General features: G+C 37.9%; 2 protein-coding genes and 1 long non-coding RNA gene across 6 annotated transcripts; 1 reads left to right on the forward strand and 2 right to left on the reverse strand.

The window, feature by feature from the left end:
• The first annotated feature begins 1,858 nt into the window (after positions 1–1,858).
• On the forward strand, positions 1,859–4,000 carry LOC129761827 (bolA-like protein DDB_G0274169). 3 transcript variants are annotated; one of them, XM_055759615.1, is made up of 3 exons: positions 1,859–2,345; positions 3,525–3,751; positions 3,813–4,000. In XM_055759615.1, exons 2-3 carry the CDS (start codon positions 3,581–3,583, stop codon positions 3,960–3,962), a joined length of 321 nt encoding a protein of 106 aa, XP_055615590.1. In that variant the 5' UTR covers positions 1,859–2,345; positions 3,525–3,580; the 3' UTR covers positions 3,963–4,000. The 3 variants fall into 3 exon arrangements, with proteins under 3 accessions (XP_055615590.1, XP_055615589.1, XP_055615591.1); XM_055759614.1 differs by lacking the exon at positions 1,859–2,345 and adding an exon at positions 2,480–2,614; XM_055759616.1 differs by lacking the exon at positions 1,859–2,345 and adding an exon at positions 2,718–2,902.
• Positions 3,989–24,444, reverse strand: LOC129761826 (set1/Ash2 histone methyltransferase complex subunit ASH2). Of its 2 annotated transcripts, XM_055759612.1 has the most exons (5): positions 24,140–24,444; positions 23,480–23,967; positions 4,774–5,166; positions 4,181–4,719; positions 3,989–4,129 (listed from the first exon to the last, which is right to left on the reverse strand). In XM_055759612.1, exons 1-5 carry the CDS (start codon positions 24,208–24,210, stop codon positions 4,025–4,027), a joined length of 1,596 nt encoding a protein of 531 aa, XP_055615587.1. In that variant the 5' UTR covers positions 24,211–24,444; the 3' UTR covers positions 3,989–4,024. The 2 variants fall into 2 exon arrangements, with proteins under 2 accessions (XP_055615587.1, XP_055615588.1); XM_055759613.1 differs by lacking the exons at positions 23,480–23,967; positions 24,140–24,444 and adding an exon at positions 17,733–18,289.
• LOC129761828 (uncharacterized) lies at positions 9,855–10,857 on the reverse strand. The gene is made up of 3 exons (XR_008740481.1): positions 10,428–10,857; positions 10,134–10,378; positions 9,855–10,075 (listed from the first exon to the last, which is right to left on the reverse strand). It is a non-coding gene; the product is annotated as an uncharacterized LOC129761828 (long non-coding RNA).
• Positions 24,445–25,015: the final 571 nt, after the last annotated feature.

Raw genomic sequence — 25,015 nt, forward strand, 5'->3', positions numbered from 1 at the left:
GGCGATAAAACACACTCCTATATCTTCTTCTATCTATATAAATAAAAATGGATCACCGAATGTGTTGATAAGAGCAAAACTCGAGGAAGGAATTGTCCGATTTAGGGCTGTCTTTATTATATCATATTTTCTGTATCAAACTTTTATTCCATGTAACGGATAAACATGTTATTTGAAGTGGTTGAAAAATCTTGGACGAGAATTGTGTCTGAAAATAATCTGAAATTATAATGACGAGTTTTGGTAGAAGTACTAAGAATTTTATAGTAGAAGGTAATTTTAAAGGGTAGATTAGAAAATCAATCAATGAACAGTTCTACGATTGAATACATGAACGTGCGCTTAGTAAAAAAAACGTTAATGTGATAACGAAAAATAAATTTTGTGCGGGACGAAGTTTGCCGGGTGAAACATATTGAACAAAAACTGTGTCTAATGATGATATTATATTATAATAGTAATTATTCGTTGAACAAACAGGAAATGTACCGACAAATGGTTAGGTGAGTGTCAAACTATATGTGTTAGGTAATCAAACAATATGAAGTAAAAATTTTCATTCAAACTTTTATATTTTTACACTGCACTTGGCCCTTCTGATCTGATAGAGAATAATTTAACTCCCAAGCACTAATATCGCCACCAGACGTCGACACTGTACATTTATCGTCGCAAATATAAACAAATCAGACTATATAACGCACACCAACAAACCGCCGCATTCGTGAAACTGAAAACGTTTTTTTATTACAGTCAGTTTGGCACTGACTCAGTTTTAAAAACGAATTCGCTATAACAGATTTCGCGACACTGAGTGCGAAACTGAGTGAATAAAAAAAAACCTTTTGACAGCAGTTAAGGCTGATTTAGACGATGCCACCCAGCAAACATTAAATCGTATAACTTTGCACATGATAAGTTGCATATAAATTCGTATCAAATCACAATCGCATAAAATATCAATCAAAATATCGATCATATATATCTAAAATCGCATAAAATGCAAAAACACGATTTTCCATATATTTGATGAATTGAGTGGTAACATTGTCGGATCAAATCATATATCAGTCCGAAAAGCATCGTATATCGTTATATACGGCTTTATATGCGTACGAAATGTGACATATACGTATATCGCCTCCACTTTTGCGTGTATATGCTAGTTATATGCATCATATATCATCCAAATGTGTCTTGGTTGTATGTATATCGCCTCCAATTAAAGCTATTCATACGACTTAATGTTTGCTGGGCAGTCAGCGCTCTAGTTGAAGTATCCAGTGAACAGAGAACAGACACTCTGTTCAAGTTACTTGTACCAGTATCGAACAAGTAATTGGCCTCTAACTTGAACAGAGTGTCTGTTCTCTATTCACTGGATACTTCAACTAGAGCGCTGACTGGCATCGTCTAAATCAGCCTTTAGTGCGGCACTGGGGTTGAAACCAGGGGTTAGACATCAATTGAATATAGGCTACCCAAATTCAAAATCAATATGGCGTCATTTGTTTATCAACATATCATTTACGAGGATTGAAATCGAAAAATGCGCTGCTTTATTCTAACTGCATGAGCGATTTTCATATTTCGGTTTCACATGGAGGTGTTCACATTTAACATGGAGTTTAAAGTTAGCCACTATTCGACTATATAACCGGACCGAGTTGTAAACAACAGTAATTGATTGAACCAAAATGTCAGTAAACCGCAGCAATATTGGGTACACTGGCAATATGAGGGATTTGACGTTTTAGTCGTACCCCTGGTTGAAACCAATGTCCTGGAAAAAAGATAATGAAGATGGTAAAGTTTCGAGTGACATAGCATGCGCTGCCAAAGCTATTTCTCAAATAGTGACGTCAGTCGTTGTGTTTATCTTTGATTGCTCACCGCATCCGTGTAAAAATGCTTTTTTCAATAAGTGTGTTATCAATGAAAAACATACATTTTATTGATGTTCCCGCGTATTATAAACAACATGTGATAGCATGCAGTGGACATTTGTGAAATCACGTCGAAAGAAACCAACAAAAGTGATATTTTAGTGAAACATTTTCACTCCCCCACGGCCATAGAAACAAACGAAGTTTCCTTATGTTAACGATACTATATTTATATTACTATGGCTCTCAGTGTGGGTGTATGTGATGTGAGAAAATAGTCTTCAATTAAGCAGCGTTTCACTGCAAATGTTACTGCTTTCGAAGACTGAAACTACGACTACTCTCTGGGTTTTTTCACCATATTAATAGGGGAAATAGGCCACAATACAATTGTCATCCGTTGAAAGACAAAAAGTTGCAAGATTTCATGAGAAATTTGGCTCAAACCATCAAGAAACCGTGAGTATTTTGAACTTTGTTTTGTTTCTTCCATATACACTTCGTAAAGAACGCAATAATTACGAAACCATATCTTGGTCGCCAATACAAATAAACTTCGCCTACTGCTTCACCTCGATATGTACCTCATTGGGTTGAAACTGAACAAAAACGAATTCGCTATATGATTCAACATATTTTTTTTGTTTTCATTGAAATTCCGGTTAGAAAATATTCCTCCATTCTGCCATTCCAGCGAAAAGCTATGAACATCACATGCAATTCACGAGGTAATGGTAGTGATAGTATATGTCGATTCTTGTAGGTTGATGTATTGCGGCTGATTTTCTTTCGATGCTCGACTGAATGATGGACCTATTATGGTTTGAACAGTTCATAACAAATAACGCCAAGATGGTCTCACTAAATACACAGTGTGAACTTTATACCATGGATGTGCGTCTCGGCCATCGAAGTTTGAAGATGGTCGTAATGACCCACGTTTTTTTTTTTTTTGCTTTCGAGTTGGTTGTAAAGGACTCACTTTTAATCCACAATAACAATCTAGCTATTCACAGGTAAAAGAACGCTTTTTACCATCTCTCTGTTTCTCTTCGTATAGAACAGGGACTCAAACTATGTTGGGCAAGAGACCCCTTTTCCAGAATTAAGTGATACCATCGACCCCCAAATACTTTGTGGTTGGTCAAATGAGTAAACTTGATATCATTTTCTCACCAATAAATAGACATAAAATTCAGAAAATATCAACTGTAATTAATAATTATTAATACGAGTTACAACAATAATATTCTCCCCTAAAATATTAGTCATTCTTATAACAAGTTGGTTCACTTAACACAACTTATACAGTCCCCCTTATTCCACGCGGCGAGTGACGTGGAATAGCAAAGTTTCTCGCTTCATTGTGGAAGCTACTTTACTTTTCAACTTCTTTTTGATGCCCGAGTCGATAACATACGAGGACAGGACTTCAAATCTCATCTAGTGACAAATTATAATCACGCCATTCGCCTACGGAAAGCAGTGACTTGAGCCATCTCATCTCATTCGCCGCGCGGAATAAAGAGGAGTATCTTGTCGACCCCCGTGATACTTATATCGACCACTTTGAGAATCCCTGGTATATAACAAATCAACACATGAATCGTAATCTTGATATCTCTATATTTTACCTAGCAACCCTACTACTACCGAGCCTAGTCCGAATCGTTGCCTCCAAAAACATAATCACCATGGAGAAGCCAATAGAAAACGCCATTCGTGATGGCCTAGCGGCGGAATTGGCCCCTATGCACCTGGAGATCATTAACGAATCATACATGCACAACGTGCCGAAAGGAGCCGAAACTCACTTCAAAGTATTGGTGGTATCGGAACAGTTCGATGGACTTCCGTTGATAAAGGTAAAACAATAAGAACCTGCTAATGTTTCACCGCAAAACAAACTGACTCGTACAATTTCAGCGCCATCGTAGGGTTAATGAAATTGTGAAGCAAAAATTGGAAGGAAACTTTGTGCATGCGCTATCGATAGAAGCAAAAACCCCATCGCAATGGAATGACACCTATAAAGTGGAACCAAGTCCGAATTGTCGCGGTGGATTTGGAAAATGAACGTTCGGATAAATAGATAGTAATAATTAAACAGTTAATGAGATGGTTTTATTTACATAGTCTTAGATGCTATAGGAGTCCAGTCGAAGCTTGCCATCGTTCTCAGTGAAATACATCATGTCCGCCATGGTTTGCTCACATATCATTTCCTCTATGCGTTCGTACATCTGTAACAAAACATTAGTAACTCATTCATCTTTTATAAAATTGTTACCTACCCCCTTGAATTGAAACTGATCCCGCACTTCGGGATGCTTGAAGTTTGGTCCGAAATTAACACTGATTGTGGCGTTTTTGTGAATGGATATAGCAGGATAGTATGCTCCACCGTAAATATCTATGAATGCTTCTCCCTGACAAACTCCATTCTTGAAGTAGAGAATCTTACTGCCCGGCAGCACCTTCAGCGACTTCAACGTTTCCGTAACCTTATCCTTCTCCTCGTAATAAAGATGACTCTTGAACTTAACCAGTGGCCTATCCTTGAATGTTCCGGGCACATGCCCAATTGGATTCGAATCCGGCAGGACAATCATAAAACCAAGCGTATCGCCTACCCCATATCCATCACTGTAATGCTTGCCGTGAGATTCGTGGAAACGGGTGCCCTTTCGCGAACGCCAGGAGTAGCCAAATTTGTCATATCCTAATGGGGCCTGGATATTGGCATATTCCTGGCCCCATCCCAACCGACAGGCGGATCCTTCTGGCATTTCCTCGACCGTTGCTTCCCAGTACCAGCATCCCCGTGTGACGTCTACAAATTGAACCTTTACCTATGGACATAAAAACTGTGGTTCGAAAGACTTACAGTGTGTGGCACGAGCCATACAGTATCCCTTCTCACCGGTGACCGCCAGTCGATCGTCGGAAACCTTCAGCTGTGGGGCTCGATCGTGCAGCGCAATAAGAACCGCATTGGGTGACAGAACCCGGTACAGCCAGCCGGGAATCGGTTTCCCAGCCCAATCCGCGCTCTCGTCGAATTCCTGCCGGAAGGGAGCATGTGGATCCGGTTCAGCCAGTATGTAACGGTAGCCATCTTTGTTGAAAGGATGCTCCAGGGGATAGCCATGGGCGGGCAGTTTCACGAGCCCCCCTACTTCCGCCCCAGCACGGTTCTTCTTGCCCAGGCCACCTCCCTGTTCACTGTTGGGCAGTTTACGCTTCGGTTGTCGGCCAGCTTTCGCCAGGTTTTGTGCGTCTGTTACAAGAAAAAGATGAATATTGGTTTAACGTTAATGTAGATAATATAAGTTTGAAAAATAAATCTGGAATGACATACAGAAGTCAGGGTTAAACCGACACTGTGGCACACCCTGATTTTTCACGTAGGATTACGTCTTTCGGGAACATATTGGGGGTACAAATGGTCGATGTTAAGTCGGAGGGGACCAAGTCGCAAAATTGGAAATTTCGAGTTATCGATTACATTTGGTTAAGCATCACGTAAGCTACATACCTCATTTAACAGATTTGGAAAATCACGCATACAGCAGGAATAACGGATCAAAATTTTTATAATTGATCAACAAAAACCCCTCATAGTATTCAGTCAGAGCGAACCATGTACCATTTACCATGACGAAATGGCTCTATATCATGTGCAGACAGAATGGACCATGCAACAAAACTTTTTCTTGAAACTAATAGGTACCTTGTTGAAATGTGCTTGAACCCGTTAATGTTGAATGTGCACATTCTGAGTATACTAAAAAATAAATTTGGTCCGCTCTGACTGAACGGATCAGTGAAAAATGCTGGTGTTCAGTATGAATGATCGCAAAATGTACTATTTCGGAGTGCGATTTAGACTGTAGCGATGATAATGAATTCGAATTTGACGATTCTATTGACGTATACTGTATAAGATGATTAAAAATGGGAGTTCGTTGGCAAGTTCGTTTTTCTCGAAATCATAAAAATGTCAAGACCGGACCAAGGGTCTGACTTAACACCGACCAAATTGAAAAAAGAATTACTCAGTCATTTCATGAAGGACTGATGAGATTTTCACGTCAATTGATTGTGGCACTTCATTACAACTTTTTAAATTGAATAAAATAATATATGTCATGAAACTAACTATCGAACAATTGGAAAAACCCCAATCGTTATCCAAGCGGAAATACCTCGTTCTGACTAGTCAAAATTGAAGATACAAACTTGTGCTCACAATTATTGCTCAGTAATTTTCTGATAGATTTACGAGAGTTTTGCATCAATCATTTTGGGCACTCCATAACAATTCATTACAGTGAAAATGAATAAAGTTATAAATTTTATGAAACTGCATGCTTCAAATTCAAGGTGTCTCGAGAAATCGACATTGCCATTACATGAAATTAGGGGCGAAATAACGCATTTCGAACGGGTATTTCAATAGGGACGCTACAAAAGTAGACCGATAGGGACAGCAAACGACGCCACATTTTTCCCGCTCTCTTAGATTTTTTTTTCATTAAGGTTTGCCATTTCGTAATGAAAAGATATACAATCCAACAACGAGTCTAGATTATTAAAATTTACTACAGAAATTCGGAGTGAATAGCTTCAACTTTAAGAGCGCTACGTCCAATTTATGGTCGTCATAATCGTCCTGTCAAATTAACAGTAGAGCGTCTAGTAGAAAATTTTGATTCCACAGGCACAGTACAAAATGTTTCCGCGCCAGTGAGACAAAGAAGTGTCCGTAGTTTCGAGAATATTGCTGCCGCTAGCGCATCAATTGAGCAAGACCCAACAGTCTTTCGCACGTCGTTCTCAAGCGTTGGGCATCTCTGTGACGTCGTTGTCGCGAATTGGCGAATTTTGCGAAAAGATCTTGGCCTACATGTGTTTTCAACAGGACTGCGCCACAAGCCATACAGCGAATTTACAATCGATTTATTAAAAACAAAGTTTGGATAGCGTGTTATCTCACGAAATGACCTAGTTAATTGACCGCCTCGGTCGTGCGATTTGACGCCGTTAGACTATTTCCTGTGGGGCTACGTCAAGTCTATGGTCTATGCAAACAAGCCAGCGACGATTGATGAACTTCGTACGAATATCGAACGTGAAATTGTAACAGTATCGGCCGATGTATGCTTGAAAACCGTCGAAAATGGGGTTCAGCGCCTGGACTTCTGCAAGCGTGTCCGCGGTGACCATGCAAAAGAAATCGAGTTCCATACATAATGGCATCAAATGTACTTTCATATGAATAAAGAATTTCATTGATATCCAAAACGTTTTTGTTTTATTTAAAAAAAAACTTTGTAGGGCTCTTATTGAAAAACCCGATATATCTTCTATCTATATAAATAAAAATAGAAGGCCAAATGTGTTGGTGAGTGCAAACCCCGAAGAAGGAATGATCCGATTTGAGCCGTCTTTGTTTTATTGTATTCGACTCTACCCGTAGGTCAATATTATGGTGAGAAAAAAATTGGAATTTTCGAAAAAAAATAAAAGAAATTTCGTATTTTTTTACGTATGTTTTACATCGTTGACATCGTTGTTTGTCCATTTGAATTTCATGTTTGCTAAATTGAGCTTCGTATTCTGTTGGTGTGAGGCGAAAATGGCAATGGATTCTTCGATAGAATAACCAGTCTTCAGAAAACATACGCAGTGCTGCGCTTGAGTTGTATTTTCATTAGCGCGCGTTCAAAGCAAACACATGTTCTCTCTTGATGCGAAGTACACAAAATGCATAAGCACGACAGCACAAAATGTACACGGCGCAGAATTCAGATATCAAACATCTCTTCTCACTTGTGTGATACGCGCCACATTCCACACACACACACACACACACACACACACACAGTGGGGTGCGATCCCCACTCGACGTCTGGGTTAACCCTTCCCAGGTAAGGCTGGTAGAGCGTTCCTCACCTCTTTAAAAAAAAAAAAAAACACACACACACACACATCAAATTTTAGCGCCCGCTTTGTCTTTGCTTGTTCTAAGCAAAGTATAAAAACAACAGCGCGTCTCCATACGAACCGTATACGCTTGTGTGGAGAACAATACCTCAACAGAGAATGAGCAATCCAGATTCAAGCGCGCCAGAGCGCAAATGTACACAAGAAGTGGGAGCTCAACTGGGTACAAAAATTGTGTGGGGAATCACCAAGCTAGGCTATCATCAGCTCACCCTGAAAATAAATGTTCTGGAATTTTGTCAGTGATTTGGTTTCGCATGACGGTAGGAAAGTCTCTCCACAAAGGATGACAACTAAGCTAATCTAGACTGGCAATATCAACAGAAAGGGCTTCTGTTGAGAAGAGCACAAAACGGAGATAAGTTGCTTCAAGCCATCGATATATGGATATTTGTGTGCGTACGTGCGTGATTCATAACCCGTACGTAAAAAACAGGAAGTGGGTTATATCTATGGTATAACCGCAAGGGTGACGTAGGACTATCGTTGATTTAGAGATCATTTGTTTGAAGTTGAATCTAAATCCATTCTGAATGAATGAATAAATGAATATTTAGGGGACTTCGAAAAAGAGAGCGTTACGTTGGAGGCACAAGGTTTTATGCATCCAATATAGGATACGAAACCTTGTTCTGAAGAATAATCTTCAGAAGCTAACCTGCTAACTGTACTTGATTGACAAATCACAAACCCAAATGTATTATATGGATATTTTATGGATAGAAAACATTAAAATAAACTCTTTCGCTTGAATGTCATTTTTAATTCCAAGGGGAACTGGCAGATTATTTTCCAGCAACGATTAGATATTTCCACATTTTCCTCGATACTGGAAGCCAACCAGTGGTTAATACTAACTCGATAACCATCTGTTAATAGTACTTGATGAAAATTTTTGGTCACAGTGTTACATGGATAGAAAACATTCAAATAAACTCTTTCACATGAATGTATTTTTAAATTCCCAGAGGAACTGGCAGATTATTTTCCAGCAATGATTAGATCTTTCCGGAACTTTCTAGATGCTGAATGGCATCCTGCGCGTGTATGTGTCGATCCTTCGCCGTCCACCTCCTCCAACACGTTAGGCAACGATGTTGTCTTGTCGATGTCCTCTCGAAAAATGAATGTGTCTCACCACCAGAATATCGCTTAAGTATGCTTTTTGTGTGTGATTGAATCGAGAGAAGGTGTGGTTTACGATGGCAATTTGGAAGGCAAACTAGAGGGGAATGAACTCTCTGAGCTCGGAACTTTCGGCGACTGAGCAATAATCGATTGCGGGCGCATACAATATTGGATACGGAAATATCCTACTGATGGGGAAGAATAATCTTCTGAAGCTATCCTGTTAATTGCGATTGATTGAAAAACCACAAAACCAAATGTATTTGGTCACAGTGTTACATGGAAAGAAAACATTCAAATAAACTCTTTAACATGAATATATTTTGAAAATTCCCAAAGGAACTGGCAGATTATTTTCAGTAACGATTAGATATTTCCACATTTTCCTCGATACTGGAAGCCCACCAGTGGTTAATGCCAACTCGATAACCACCTGTTAATAGCACTTGATTGAAACATATTTGGCCACAGTGTTACATGGATAGAAAACATTCAATTAAACTCTTTCACATGAATATATTTTGAAAATTCCCAAAGGAACTGGCAGATTATTTTCAGTAACGATTAGATATTTCCACATTTTCCTCGATACTGGAAGCCCCCCAGTCTACATTGTTGTTCCAAATCGGTCCCAACAAATGGTGTCGACAACGGTGCCGATATCGTGCCATTTTGCAATGATTTTGTCGACCTATCCTTCGTATTTGACAACCAATTACGAGCCAAACCTGTGCCAATCTTGCACCGCGTCGACCCATTGCAGCACTGTTCGACCGTTCTTATGGCTCGGTTTGTTTCTAAGAAAGTTGAAATAAAAAGTAAAGAGAGTGTTGATTTGATAATCAATTTTTATACGAATATTCCGATTCAGAATATAATATAATCCATTTCCACTTTTCTTAATATATGACTAAAATAATGAAAAATGACATCCAGGAAAATTACGCTACGATGATATCTGTTTAATGTTATTGCGTTCGTTTTGCTGATGGATCTTCCTTCAGATTGTTGTTTCCAATCAATACACTAGCCGCATCCCTTTTCTCGCTGTGCTGTAATATAAAATTGTTTTCTGCCTTATGTATTTTGAGAAAAATATAGGGTTCTTACCACCAAATTCATCTCATCCACTGAAATTTTATTTTCGTCTGTCTCTTCTTCCGCTGGAAACCAGCACAACAGTGGAATCACCATCATCCTCATAACCAATTATGAACTCCAGGAACTCCACCATCACTCCAATAAGCTTGAATCACTCGTTTCATTACTCTGCTGTTCGATACGTATCGATTAGAATTGTTCCTTTTGCTTTGGTGACCCATAAGGTCATTCTAAGAAATCGTGTAAGTGTCCATCTGAAAATAACATTCAATTAATTTAACTATTTATTTACGCATTACTTACTGTGATTTTCCCATGCAGCGTTCAATTTCAGCTTTTGTGTTTCAAGAAGATCGCAGGTTCACAGCTGAAGAAACATGCAGACATGGTTTCCATGTTTTGAAGAATACAAGATAACATCATCCATTCGCTCGCTTTTGTTTTGGATGACAGTCTAGTGCGAAAGAGAAGAACTACAATCGCTGCAGTGATGCCATTTCACTCAGTAAAAGTAATCATGTAAAATTATGGCTGAAACAATAGGCCGTGCTGCCTGTGGAGGGCAAGACGGGGTTGGATTCCATCACTTTTGTAGCACTTTTCGTCGCTCGGTCAACATGATGTCGATAACCACTCGAAAATCATTTAGAGCGGGCCACCAGTGATTAATGCCAACTCGATAACCACCTGTTAATAGCACTTGATTGAAATATATTTGGTCACAGTGTTACATGGATAGAAAACATTCAATTAAACTCTTTCACATGAATATATTTTGAAAATTCCCAAAGGAACTGGCAGATTATTTTCCAGCAATGATTAGATCTTTCCGGAACTTTCTCGATGCTGAATGGCATCCTAACGGAAAGAGTTCTGCGCGTGTATGTGTCGATCCTTCGCCGTCCAACTCCTCCAGCACGTTAGGCAACGATGTTGTCTTGTCGATGTCCTCACGAAAAATGAATGCGTCTCACCACCAGAATATCGCTTAAGTATGCTTTTTGTGTGTGATTGAATCGAGAGAAGGTGTGGTTTACGATGGCAATTTGGAAGGCAAACTAGAGGGGAATGAACTCTCTGAGCTCGGAACTTTCGGCGAATGAGCAATAATCGATTGCGGGCGCATACAATATTGGATACGGAAATATCCTACTGATGGGGAAGAATAATCTTCTGAAGCTATCCTTGTTAATTGCGATTGATTGAAAAACCACAAAACCAAATGTATTTGGTCACAGTGTTACATGGATAGAAAACATTCAATTAAACTCTTTCACATGAATATATTTTGAAAATTCCCAAAGGAACTGGCAGATTATTTTCAGTAACGATTAGTTATTTCCACATTTTCCTCGATACTGGAAGCCCACCAGTGGTTAATGCCAACTCGATAACCACCTGTTAAAAGCACTTGATTGAAACATATTTGGTCACAGTGTTACATGGATAGAAAACATTCAATTAAACTCTTTCACATGAATATATTTTGAAAATTTCCAAAGGAACTGGCAGATTATTTTCCAGCAATGATTAGATCTTTCCGGAACTTTCTCGATGCTGAATGGCATCCTAACGGAAAGAGTTCTGCGCGTGTATGTGTCGATCCTTCGCCGTCCAACTCCTCCAGCACGTTAGGCAACGATGTTGTCTTGTCGATGTCCTCACGAAAAATGAATGTGTCTCACCACCAGAATATCGCTTAAGTATGCTTTTTGTGTGTGATTGAATCGAGAGAAGGTGTGGTTTACGATGGCAATTTGGAAGGCAAACTAGAGGGGAATGAACTCTCTGAGCTCGGAACTTTCGGCGACTGAGCAATAATCGATTGCGGGCGCATACAATATTGGATACGGAAATATCCTACTGATGGGGAAGAATAATCTTCTGAAACTATCCTGTTAATTGCGATTGATTGAAAAACCACAAAACCAAATGTATTTGGTCACAGTGTTACATGGATAGAAAACATTCAATTAAACTCTTTCACATGAATATATTTTGAAAATTCCCAAAGGAACTGGCAGATTATTTTCAGTAACGATTAGATATTTCCACATTTTCCTCGATACTGGAAGCCCACCAGTGGTTAATGCCAACTCGATAACCACCTGTTAATAGCACTTGATTGAAACATATTTGGTCACAGTGTAACATGGATAGAAAACATTCAATTAAACTCTTTCACATGAATATATTTTGAAAATTCCCAGAGGAACTGGCAGATTATTTTCAGTAACGATTAGATATTTTCACATTTTCCTCGATACTGGAAGCCCACCAGTGGTTAATGCCAACTCGATAACCACCTGTTAATAGCCGCGCGTGTATGTGTGTGTAGCGATGTCTTCCCAGGGAACCGTTTGTGGCATCACTCTCCTCCTGATAGATTCCCTTCTGGCCTAGGGTGCACAAACAGGCTCTTGGTGACACCGTTCATCCGCGCTTTCATGATAAATAAAGAGCTTCACCGCAACAGCGACAACATGCTCCAATCGCTGTTCAATTAGAACTGAGTGGATTTCCGAGCGCCGCTCGCTTATATACCGATTGATGATTTCAATAGCCTGTTTTGAAAGCAATTTTAAGACTATTGAAACAAGTTTTTGGATCAAAAAGTAACAAGTATATAACGCGTAGACATTTTATCTTTCGAATGAAGTGTTTATCATACCATTTCGTTCAGTTGTTTAGGAGCTATTAACGCTCAAAATCTCGGTCTCCGGCGTAACGCTTTCGTTTTCGAAACATTGATTTTACACCCCGGTATAGAAATGAAAGACGTAGTCCTACGTCAAAATAGTGCATTTTCGCTACGCTGAAATCCCATTTGTATCTGCTTTCGTGTGCATTGGCCCTGTAACGATGCAACAATCGCCTATTTTTTATGTTATGATTGACGATTGTTGCAAATTATGCAGCCGTAATGATAAATATAAACCAGTGTTTGCCAAATGATACACTCATTGAAAAAATCGCTTTCGTTCGTTCAAATATGATCTTTCAGGAAACATTTCCCCCAGCGGTATTCTATTATTGTTATGTGCTGCAAATCACGACACAAAAGAGAACGAGACAACTCTGCATCGGCTCGCACTTCATTGCACACCAGCATGCAAGCAAAGCTATCATATACGCTTTCAGTGCAGAAAGCTTATTTTCTTCTTTGCCTCTAACATATGCATACCGACCTATCCATGCATCATGAAACAGCAGGATCATACAGACAACGCAAAGCGAAAGATTCATATTCAGCTAATGTAGCAGATCCTGATTTTTAAGTCTCAGAGAGTGCAAACTATATGATTATTTAGCTCGATAGAGGCTAAGGGAGGGTAGTCAGATTATATTTTCCATTTTTAACGCCGCTATCCCTTGAAATGTGTATATTCATATAGACCGCATAGTTTTACTAGCAACACCGCTCCAGTGAGAAGCAAAAACTCTCGCGTTTTATCTCTTTTCCCATTCGCTGCTCTCCGCAAATGGTGACGTAATGATGACGTAATTTTTCTTATATCATTTATTGCTTTACACTTGTCTGTGCAGTGGGTTTCGCTATAGTAAAATGAGACGATATATGCGGTTCAAACTTGTATGCAGGCTTCGAAAATAGTGTGCCATGTTTGATACAACTCGAATATGCAAACAACAGTCTTCGTTCCTCTCTTAGTTTAATCACTAAATGTTACAAAAGTGATTGCTGACATTCATACAAGTATCTGAATGATCCTCTCATATTTGGTTATATGTTCGTGAGAGTTTACTTGCATGACACATTGTGTATCATTTGATTTTGATCGAAATCCAAACACTGATATAAACAATGATGGGAGATAACGGGAGGGAAATATTTGCGCTAGGATATTGGTAATAAATCTCTGCTGAGTCAAATATTCAGCCTTTTTCCAAGCAGTTAACATTGCTTGTTCTCTGTCATCATAAAGGCTTCGTTGGTGCCTTTGACATTGCATCAATGCATCGATCTGATGCTACGGTGAAGCAGGTGTTAAGGTTGAGCTTTAAAAAATATTTGGGATATACCAAGTTATTCAATAAGTTATAATAACTTATTAATTTCTTTGGGTCGCAAAACTGCTTTCAACTAGGATTACATTTGCGCTAATGTTGATCGTAATGAAGAAGTGCTACTCTTTTCGAGGTTGTTGAGATAAACAGATAGAGTTTATTTTGTCACCAAGAAAGTAAATGTCGTTCTGGAATTTTTATATGTGATTTGATTTCGCTTACCAGTAGCAAAACTTTGACAGCTGCGCTTATCTCGAGCATGTATTGTTCTGCGGGCGCAAGAATGAACCATCAAACAATTATCGTCAAATGGTTCTACAATAAAAAAAACATTTCAGGGCGACCAAACTGGTAGAATGGTTATTTCAAAATTTTTGTAGCATTATAAACTGCGACTTGAATTGAAACACAACGTAGTTCTGCGTCAAAAATGCGGTCGTGTCTTGAACACAACCTCCTATATTTTTTTAAATAACATTTTGGAAGTGAGAAACCCAAAAGTTAATAATTTTTTATGTATTTATTAATTTTATCCAAAAATTTAATGTTAAACTTGATTGTTCCTATCAATTAAACCAGAGATCGAAATCCTCGCTCGGATGCACGATAGATATTCAATCCATCAATCTAGTTTTCGATGAATCGTGTATTGTTGATATTTTCGTCTCTTCGTTTTCACCGAAAATTCTTTCAGAGTGAAAGAGATGTGGAAAATCTCGTTCTCGGAAGTTCAACGAGAATGGTTTTTCGTCTCTCATTTGGTACTGAAAATATGGAGCGAAAAATCATAGCTAACTTTACCAACGTTAATCTGTTAGGACAGCGTCAAACAAATATTAATGAATTGTACAAATATTAATCCGAACATGAGAATGAAAAAAATCCGAACTTCACGATGAAACCCAATATTGCCGCATATTTTCATGCATTGTTTTCAGCTGTACTGAAGAAGTGAAAAACCATTATCGGCATCAAGGAGTCACTGAAAACGAAACCATTTTTCGGCAATTATAACCAGTGTCTTAGAATATCAACAAATATTCACGAGTAACGAATATGATTTTATTTCAGTGTAAATGACTTTTTTTTTCAGCTCGAAACACACTGCCCTCATTATATTGATGACAATAAAAAACGAGTTCATTTTGTTCATATCGCTGATGCATGAACAAATTTGCTATAATTAATGAATGCGCCATTGAGTGGGGTTCATAACTTCGCTGTTATTTATACTTTGAATATTAAAAGCAACAAATTGATATTTCTCACATTCGAAACGATATTCGTTCTGGCATTGATTTTGAGCCAAAATTCAAAAATAAAATAAAATTAGTCAGGCTGGATCATTTAGAGAACAAAAACGCCAGAGCTCGATGAAACGATCTTTGCAAGAAATCGCGCAGAATTTTGTTTGGCGAGACGGTAACAACGGCATTGCGGACGATCCCTAAACACCGTATTGCAATTGAATAACAATTGCTCCTAGACTCGATGGTCAAATGGATTACAACATATCATAATCTTCTTGTTGCCTGCGTTGATTTGGAAGGACTTAAGCATCAGTACTGTGTGCTGTGTGCGACTGGTTTTTATGTAGGTCGGATTCTACATAAAAACCAGCCGCACACAGTTACCTCTGGTTAAAACTAAACAACAGCTGATATTCATTTGGCTAAAATGAAATTCTGTTCTGGCATTCTGAATAATCAAGATGAAAATGACATTGGGTGGAAAAATAAACATCAAAACATATTGATCAACAAAAGTTCATTTGCTCATATTCACTGGTTGCTTGGATCTGTCATTTTGATTTTCGTTTGGAGTATATAGGTTTTCGATGCAACCTAGCTCGAAAATATATGCTTTTGAGCTAAACGAAGATGATTTTTTTCAACACTGATCATAACTCACCGAAAAATAAAAATCGGCTTTGCGTTTCTCGCGAGAATCGAAGTGAGCGTATAACATTCTCTCGCCTCCTATATTCTCGGCTATTTTTCCCTGTGGATGAAAACGGATGTTTTTCGTCTCAAATCGGCGAGCATTTCGATCTCTGAATTAAACTAAAGCTCTCTAACCGCTCTACAATTTGTTCTTTGACACCCAACTTCTATCTTTTTCAATTTCGCTGCAATATCGATATAAACAATTTTTGGTGATAATTCAAGCAAAATCTTTTAAAATCTCGATTTCTACCCCAGTGTACATATAACAGTATACTGGTCTGCTTTTTAACTGGGCGATCGTTAACGGGTCCTTGAACCAGTTAAAAAGCAGAATTTCGTAAACAATCGATGCATCCAAAATGGAAATTTTGCAATGCGAGCAAAAGTTGGTAATCGTTCGGTGCCGGGTCCGAACTATATGATGGGTGCATAAGAACATCCCAATGAAGCTCTCGGAAATCTGTGGCCTTGCGTTATCGTGATGGAACACAAAACCTCTTCTGTTAGCCAGTTTTGAACGTTTCTGGTTAACCGCTAGCTTCAAACGGTCCGTTTGTTGACAGTAGAAATAGTAATGTAGAGCATACAAAAAATTGCTGAGGATATTTCCTATTGATTCGTGTATTTGGAATCAAAATTCATCGTTAAATTAAAGAGGTATTATCGTTCAAAAACTGAACACTTTTTCACATCGAAATATTGAAATGGGCCCCAATATTGAAATGTTAGACGTAGTCCTACGTCAAAATAATTTTGGGCGGGACGCAGTTCACCGGGTCAGCTAGTCTATATAAATAAAAATGGAGCGCCAGATGTGTTGGTAAGCGCAAAAACCCGAAGAAATGACCCGATTTGAGCCGTCTTTATTTTGTTGTATTCGTATTCGTTTTTCAGAGATTTTCAGAAAATTCTGAAGGTCGAAAATTTGAATTCTTATATGTTATACAATTACATCATGATAAGCGTTGTTAGTTTGATGTTTGCGCTAACTAATTGAACATTCTTCAAAAGTGGAGATTTTATCTATATAAATAAGATAAAACATACATCGTACATCTCTTTATTTACCACTCATTTTCCATATTTTCTCTATAATACCAATTTTCCACAAGTGTTAACTTAGTAAGAAAACGAGAATGTTTGAAAGTACACGTATAAAAATATCAAGGATGAAGTTCACCGGATCAGCTAGTTTCTAATAAAAATACACCCTTGGATTGGTCATATTGGGGAAACATTTTGGAAAAATTTTCCAACAGTTGTATCAGATTACGTTAGGTGTCATTAGAAAGAAAAAATGTGTTAAACGAGACATTTTCCCCTAAGTTTTTACCATACTAACTATGCTAAATTCAGCTTTCAATTTCATGAAATAATGGATTTTGTTTTCCTCGACCTCATATTATATGTACTACTTCAGTAGAAAAATTACAGCCTGTTTTTTCATTCGGCTCGATCGCTAAAATCACGAAATAATCTCGCGACCTTCAACCTTTATATAGAATTATGAAACCAATCAATTATTATGAACACATAACCTTTATAAAACAGTGATCCTATTATGCTAGGATGTAACAAAAGCCATTACGGAATTTGAATTCGCTAAAATTAATATACTAATTGCAGTTTCACCTACTATTATCATCCATGGTGTGACGCCAGTCGTGCCGAAAATTTCCCCAGTTCTTCTGCGTGTGTATTTGTAGTTAGTATATATCCACTATTAGCTGGATAAAAAATGCAGCAACAAAATCCGGAGGAAAACCAAATGTGTGTGGTTACATTCCGTTCGTGATGAAGTAATTACTCTCCACAAGAATTCTATCACGAGCTGCCGCAGCGAAAATATAATCTTATCAGTCCAATTGACTCGGTGTACTTTCTGAACGCGGCGGAAACGACTTTGCTATCGATAGAAACCGCACTTTCTACCCGTTTTGTTCACTCATCGAAGACCAAAACACTGACGACGTGTCGTTGCTTTTGCTTCTTTTTTCCACCGAGCACCGAGTTTTTGCTGCCCTTTCGTTCCGAGCCGTGGTGTGTCGTAAAAGGGATGCAAAACGAAAAATTGCATGAAACCAGAAAAAAATCAGGCTATGGGAGGCAAAGAATGATAATAAAACGCAATTAAGGCAATAGCAATAAGAGCACTGTGTGCAACTACTCGACAGCGCGAAAGAAAAAAAACACATGCGTGCCCCAGTCAGTGGACAGAGCCGAGAGCCGCTCTCCATCATCATCAAAACACACCAACGGCATTGATGACGAAACAGAGAATTTGACTGCTCCAGAGCAGGAGAGAACAGCGGCGAGCGCGCGGTTGCCGCAGATCAAAGTGTTTCGGCGTGACCACAGGTGTGCTATGTTTTCTATTTCATACTAATTTTATTGTTTTCATTCAAAACAATTTTTCTGTTCATGTTCATGAAAGTAACAGAATCATTCTAAGGGGGTGTCCACATACCACGTGGACAGAAAAAGTACGCCTTTAGACTCCTCCCTCCCCCTCCGTGGACAAGCGTGGACATTTTTCCATATATTGTAATTGCAAAAAAAGAAATAATTGCATTGTGCCTATATTCAATTTTAAATTAGTCTTATTTTATATTTGGTGTTTTTTAATGATAAAAAAACAATTCAAGAGAAAAACATGTTCTTTTTTGTGAACAAAAGTATAGAAATAAAAAAAAATATTTTTTTCTTCTCCGCAAATCACATATTCAAAAAATCAAGTAGGCAACAGTTCAAAAGCTTCTTAGCTGTACTTCATCCAGCTACAGTATCTGAACTTAACTGTTGTTGTCAGCGCAATACAAAACCTTTCCCGTCATCGTTTGGAGAATTTTCAGAGGACGCGTTCCATTCCATAAATCGACTAAGACTACATCAGCGCTTTGAAAATATGGGTTATTGAAGAACTCCCTGCGACCATTCTGCATTCACTTCCAGAGTGCTCGTGAGGCAAAATTACGCTAGACAATTCTCGTCTGAGGCAGTGCATCTTTTTTTCGATGCAACGCAAACTGCTTTACTTTCTGATCATAATCTTAAATCAAATAACCTTTTTCGGAAAAAAAAATAATCCAAATGGGCTTTATTAGGAGTAACGGTTGTTTTTTGTTCTTTGATTCCTTCATTAACATTGCCCGAAAAGTTATTGGTATCGCGCTTTAGTTTGTTCCAAATTCTATTCATGTAGTATTTCTTATCCTTCCTACCAATATATTTGAGAGTTTGAAAATATGTGAAATCGTTGGCTCCAGGAAACGCTCTGTTAACTGTATGAAATGGTGAGTTAAAATTACTAAAACCAAAAATTCGTTCTTTTTCATCCCATTTGTTCGAATGCGTACGGAAATCTATTTAATGGTTTGTGTAATAATCCCATTATGTCCATTAATCCCAACTGCCCAAACTACTACTTCTTCAAAACGCTTTTCGAGAACATTCCAGAAAATCAACGTCAAATACATATCTGTTTTTCTAATGGTTTTAACGTAGAGATTGTTTCTAAAGCAAAAATAAAAACTGAAATTAACATTTCATTTCTTCGGTGACTTCAAAGGGCAGTACAACAGTAAAACTACACAATCAACCGAATATTTTTACAATTAAGCATCAAATAACATCTGAAGAAACTTATTTGACTTATTTTCGCCTGCAAATAATCTCTGAGAAACGAGTGTCTATCGGAAGGAGTTTTTCTGAAGACTTCTGCAATTGTTTAGTGCAGTTGAATGTTGTTTTATTTGAAGCTAATCGTGGTATTATTTAAAAAAAATGTGTCGAAAGCATTTAAATGAAGAAACAACCAATGGATTTAGGCATACTTATTTACTAAACTTTGACTGCAAGATACTAGTTTATATATTGGAGCGAAAATTAGAACTAAGAAAACTATATTTTGAATGTTTTATTCCATAAAGCGTATTGATAGGGGATTACTCTTGGCTGTGGTGCAGAATATGTTATCTAATCCCGGATTCAAAGCCCCTCTGGAAGAAAAAACACGAATGTCGTAATAACATGTGCTTATTAACGGAAATTTGTTTTGTAACATCACAATCTTTCGATCGGTAGGACAAAATGATCCTTAAAAACTGATCCTGGGGCTGAGCATACCTAACGCAGCTGTATCAATGTGTCATTAACGTCAAATAACGTCGCAAAATGGATGCTAAAAATTCGAGAAATATTTGGGAACGATTGTACAACCCATCGGAAAAGGTGGACTGAATCTGCTTCTTTTAGTACAGAGTTCTGCATATGAACTCAGTTACGTCCTGCGAAACGTCCCGCATTTGGCAAAAGAAGCGAAAATGTCCCGCGATACCAATATATTTCAATATTACAATTTGATCAAGTTGATTTTCTTAAATGGATGAATCTCGAAAGTGGACTTTTTATTTAGAGAGTGTCAACTGGGAACGACAGCAACAAAATTGGAAAATATTTTTTATAGAAGTCTCTTATCGATCCGAAGGGACCAACGTGAGTCAGACGAAAAGTACCCCCTGGCTCGATCGAGGCTTAACGTGTTAAATAGGCCGAAAGAACTAGTGTGTGCTGGACAGGAAGGGGCCGGATTGTTTGGTGAAGTATCGTAAATGAAGTGCCGAGCGGCCTTACGGAAGTTGGCCGGAACCTCAACGATGGCCGATGAAAAGATGTAGGGGAAATGGGGAGAATTTGGACCCCCTAAGCAAATCGCCTAATATTTCCAAACCAATACGGTCTAAATAATAAATGTCACATTGTATACTGAGCTACACTTGTTTTCTTTCAATCAATAATGTTTAATCATTATATCAAACTTCAAATTACCAAATATATAAGAGATGATTTTTGGATATTGAAATTTGATGCGGGGTGATTTGGGCCGTTTGTGGGGTGATTTGGTCCAGTGTGTGTGTTTCATCGAAAAAAACATACTTATGTTTATGTAAAATATTTTGGGATTATGTTACAATCAGTAACAGTGTTCTGGGATCGATACTAGTTGTCTTGGCCAGATTCCAGATCAGAAAAATTGAATTGAGACCATCTCGAAACCTGGATGAATCTTTTCACTGTTGTTCGAACATTTTCAAACACTCTTGGTCAAAGAAAATCCATTCTTGATGGCCTGCGTTGCTCTTTAAAGCTGTTCCTTCTTTCAACGATGTCTGCCCATCCTCTTTTCGTAATTCAGCGGCTTCTGGAATCAATTAAACCAAAGAAAAGCCTCAAGCCAGTAGGACCAATTCATTCCACAGAATCGTGCCTTACAGTTTCGCTGCATCAAATTGATACTCTTCTGTAGGCGAACAAAACTTTACAGAACTTGTGTAATCAGCGGAAAAAACTTAAAACCACGATCGAAGAACTCGCATTTTCTGACAATCAAAGTGCTTGATGTGTTCATGCTACCGTTTTCCCCAACTGTTAAATTTTACCAAAGTTGTTTTACGTTAGGTACGTTAGGTTCAACTATAGAAGAAGATGACATTATAAAAAATCAAAGTTGAGCCGTACTTTTCGAGATAAAGGGGTGGTCCAAATCACCCCGTGTGTCCAACTCACCCCGTGTTACCCTACATATTTTGCACGAATATGAATATGATCTCATTTACAGTATTTTCGCATAAAATCGATTCATCTGAGTAGAAATATTCCTTCAACATTTTTCAAATACAGTAGAATCCGTTTATTATGACTCCGCTTACATTGATCTACCGCCTTTTATTACATAGTTACAGAACGAAGTTGTTTTTATATAAAATACATTGTAAAAAAATGTAGGACAGACGCTTATTATGACCTCCCTCCGATGTCATTATTAATGGATTCCACTGTAGGTAATTTCTGAAGCTTTCAAAATTAAAACCCGTCAATAGTTATCATTTTTTGGTTCGTACTTCCAGTGAGTTTAATTTTTGTAGAGAAAAAACAGACTGATAAAAGGATTTGTATAAATTAAAACAAAGTCGAATGGTCGACGCATTGTGCCACGGAGACGGGAGCCTAACGTAAGACTGTGATGATTGGAAGCAACTTATTTTGAATAGAGTTCTTTTAATTGTTGAAAAACCGCAAATTTAACTCTTGATGTTCCAAATGGTGGCCTGGAAATAGCCGTTTGTTTCACGAACTGATATTCTTCAAACGGTTTATAAAGTGCTAAGAAGAATTGGAAACCATTAATTATTAATGCTGTTCATCATTTATCAATTGTCAGTTATTGGGAATAAACTTCAAATAGATATTTAGACATAAACACGAGAACATCAACACTCTCTGATTTTCTTTCATTGACGTTCACGAATGTACACAAATACACCATTAATGGAACCATTCCTAAAGAAATATTAATCGGAAATTAGCTATCCTATGGCCATTAGAGCTCTCTTGTGAATTTTTGTGTGGAGAAATAGAGAATAATATGTGGAATCCTTTTATACATCCTATTTCACTATATTTTATGCTGAAAAAAATCAATTAGAAACGTTACATTGTACATGTAACTGTCAATTTGGAACGTTCACAAACGCAGGAGATTTTTTTCAATACAAATCAAACAATTGATTGAAGTTCCCCTCAATATTTTACTTTTGACATGCCGGTCCAGTCAACGAGTGGAATTCGATAAGTGGGTTGCCTTCAGAGAATCCAGGTTTGAAGACACGTCTTCATTTGAAACATTGAATAATCTATCAAATATTGTGCAATATTAAGTTATGAATTTTAGTTTCCTTCAATATGATTGTAAAAGCATATGAAGACGTTTTTTCATACCATGTGAAGACATCTGAAAAAATCACCTGGTATCAGAATTTTCAAAAAAATGGAGTGACCACATATATTCAAATAAAGGACGCAATACAATGTTCAATTAGTAAAGAAAAATCACAACAAAACATCCGTACAATTTTATGTTCGACACCAAAAACATAGCGTACGTTTGTTTAGTCTTTGGCCACAGATAATGGATAAGACATTACAGCTGATTAAATAAAAAAAAAGTATTTCGTTATGATTAAATATTGTCAATTATAAGACGATGCATCCAAATCGATTTCAATAATCTTTGCGACCTTATCATTGGACAAATATGTGTTTAGGCTTCCTATACTCGCGTATAGGTCTGACAGACCAAGTATCAATTAGGTGGCTGAATTAAATGTCTATTAAAACTGAATGAAGTCTTTGAATAAATACCAATAACGCTTAAACATACACAATAACAATATAACAGTGTCACAGAGACGCGCACAGTCCAGAGTACACAAATTACGACTTTTCGCGTGAGTATAAGTGTGTTAATATGCAAGCAACCTTCAGAATCGCAAATCTATCAATTCACGAAAAAATACGAAACAAAACTCAACCACAGTTACTCACTTTGTGCCGAAGCTTCGTCATAATTTGGCTTTATCAGGAGCAAGTCTTGCGCAACCAGCCCATACATCTGCCCGTTCTCGCTGGTTTCCTCGTACGTGAACACCGTGTTGATATCCTTCAACAGAGTCCGCTGGACCGTTGCATACCATGATTGAGTTGACCGCCGGCTCATCGTCGTCATCGATTCCCAGTAGTGATCCATGTAGGGAATGATGTCCTTATCCTTGCTAAAAAGGAATCTTGGTTTGCCCTCCTTAACGGAAGCCTGCTGCAAATTGGCTATCGCAGTGACACACATTTGCGGTATCGTAGCCTGACTTTTACGGAAGCTTTCCAGTCCTGTTGCGGAGCAGTTTTTACAGACAAAGGTATAATTCATCAGGAATGGCACCAGCCGGCCCAACTGAAACCCTATACAGGACTCGTGGTACCAATGATTACAAGTAACACATAGCAGCTCCACAATATTAAGATTTCTCTCTTTGCCGCTGTTGTAAACAGAGAGGGAAATGAACGCAAAACATTGAGAACGAGAGAAGAGACAACGGTTGTAAACAAGTCTTATTGAGGTTATGCTGGTTACATAGTTATATTCTAAACACTATTTTTAAACGACAGAAAACTTCATTTTATAAGGCTTTTTTTATTTCTCTCACTTACCAATAACAAGTAAGTACTTTCTCTTCCGATTTCGGCGAATTCTTGCCCGACTTTGCTTCAGCATCTTCCATCTTGAATCGAAATGGACGGTACGTTGGAATCTAATATTTATCTACTAAAACTTTGCTGAACTCGGCAAAATCATTAAGTACTGGAACCTTAACAGATAGAACACATCACTAACAAACAGTACACATTGAACTTAATTCAATATTCACATAATTTCTGAACACAATTCAAACATATACACGGGACACGAGAGCTCAACAAGCAACATAAATTAGCAGAGCCTGCGATTATCGATCACATCGTCGCTGTTGACAGTCAGAGCTGTATTTGGGGAGCATTGAGACTTTACACACTAATAATTTCGAACATTTGAACACAAAAACTACACTAAAAAATTTGAATTGAAATTGCATTTGTGGATTTGGTCCAAAACCGCATTTTTAGCGTTATGGCGGGTTTACATTAGGGAGACCTTTAGCTACAGATGGATTTATTCACCCAAAAATAGATGCAAATGGGTGAGAATATATATATATGATGTATATAAGAATAAAATGTATATAATAAATTCAGGCATATGTAAACGCTGGTGAATTTCTCACTACTGAGGAATTATTAAAGTTGGATGCAGTTTTACTTCAGGTGAATAAATTCACTGAAAATATGAAAATAATCATTATATTGGGTTGGGGAAAAAGAAATATCGTATATTGTCAATATATGGCAACACTTAAACATATCTTGTGTTGTACTTATCGGATCGGGTCATACTATACGGCTATTTAAAGACGACAATCTGTGCTACAAGTGTCGTTTTGACAGTGTTGTGATTGTCCTTTTCAGTCTCAAGTTATAGCGCGTCAAAGA

Source organism: Toxorhynchites rutilus, chromosome 1 (assembly GCF_029784135.1).
Source record: "Toxorhynchites rutilus septentrionalis strain SRP chromosome 1, ASM2978413v1, whole genome shotgun sequence".
Lineage (NCBI taxonomy): Eukaryota > Metazoa > Arthropoda > Insecta > Diptera > Culicidae > Toxorhynchites > Toxorhynchites rutilus.

Bases quoted from the DNA above. Each gene is read 5' to 3' on its own strand.
- LOC129761827 (XM_055759614.1), top strand. From the start codon at position 2,509: ATGATTCAACATATTTTTTTTGTTTTCATTGAAATTCCGGTTAGAAAA. The intron at 2,615-3,524 runs GTAATGGTAGTG...TATTTTACCTAG, and splicing joins CATCACATGCAATTCACGAG to CAACCCTACTACTACCGAGC. The intron at 3,752-3,812 runs GTAAAACAATAA...GTACAATTTCAG, and splicing joins ATGGACTTCCGTTGATAAAG to CGCCATCGTAGGGTTAATGA.
- LOC129761826 (XM_055759612.1), bottom strand. From the start codon at position 24,210: ATGGAAGATGCTGAAGCAAAGTCGGGCAAGAATTCGCCGAAATCGGAA. The intron at 5,167-23,479 runs GTGAGTAACTGT...TTCTTGTAACAG, and splicing joins TGACGAAGCTTCGGCACAAA to ACGCACAAAACCTGGCGAAA. The intron at 4,130-4,180 runs GTAGGTAACAAT...GTTTTGTTACAG, and splicing joins ATCAGTTTCAATTCAAGGGG to ATGTACGAACGCATAGAGGA.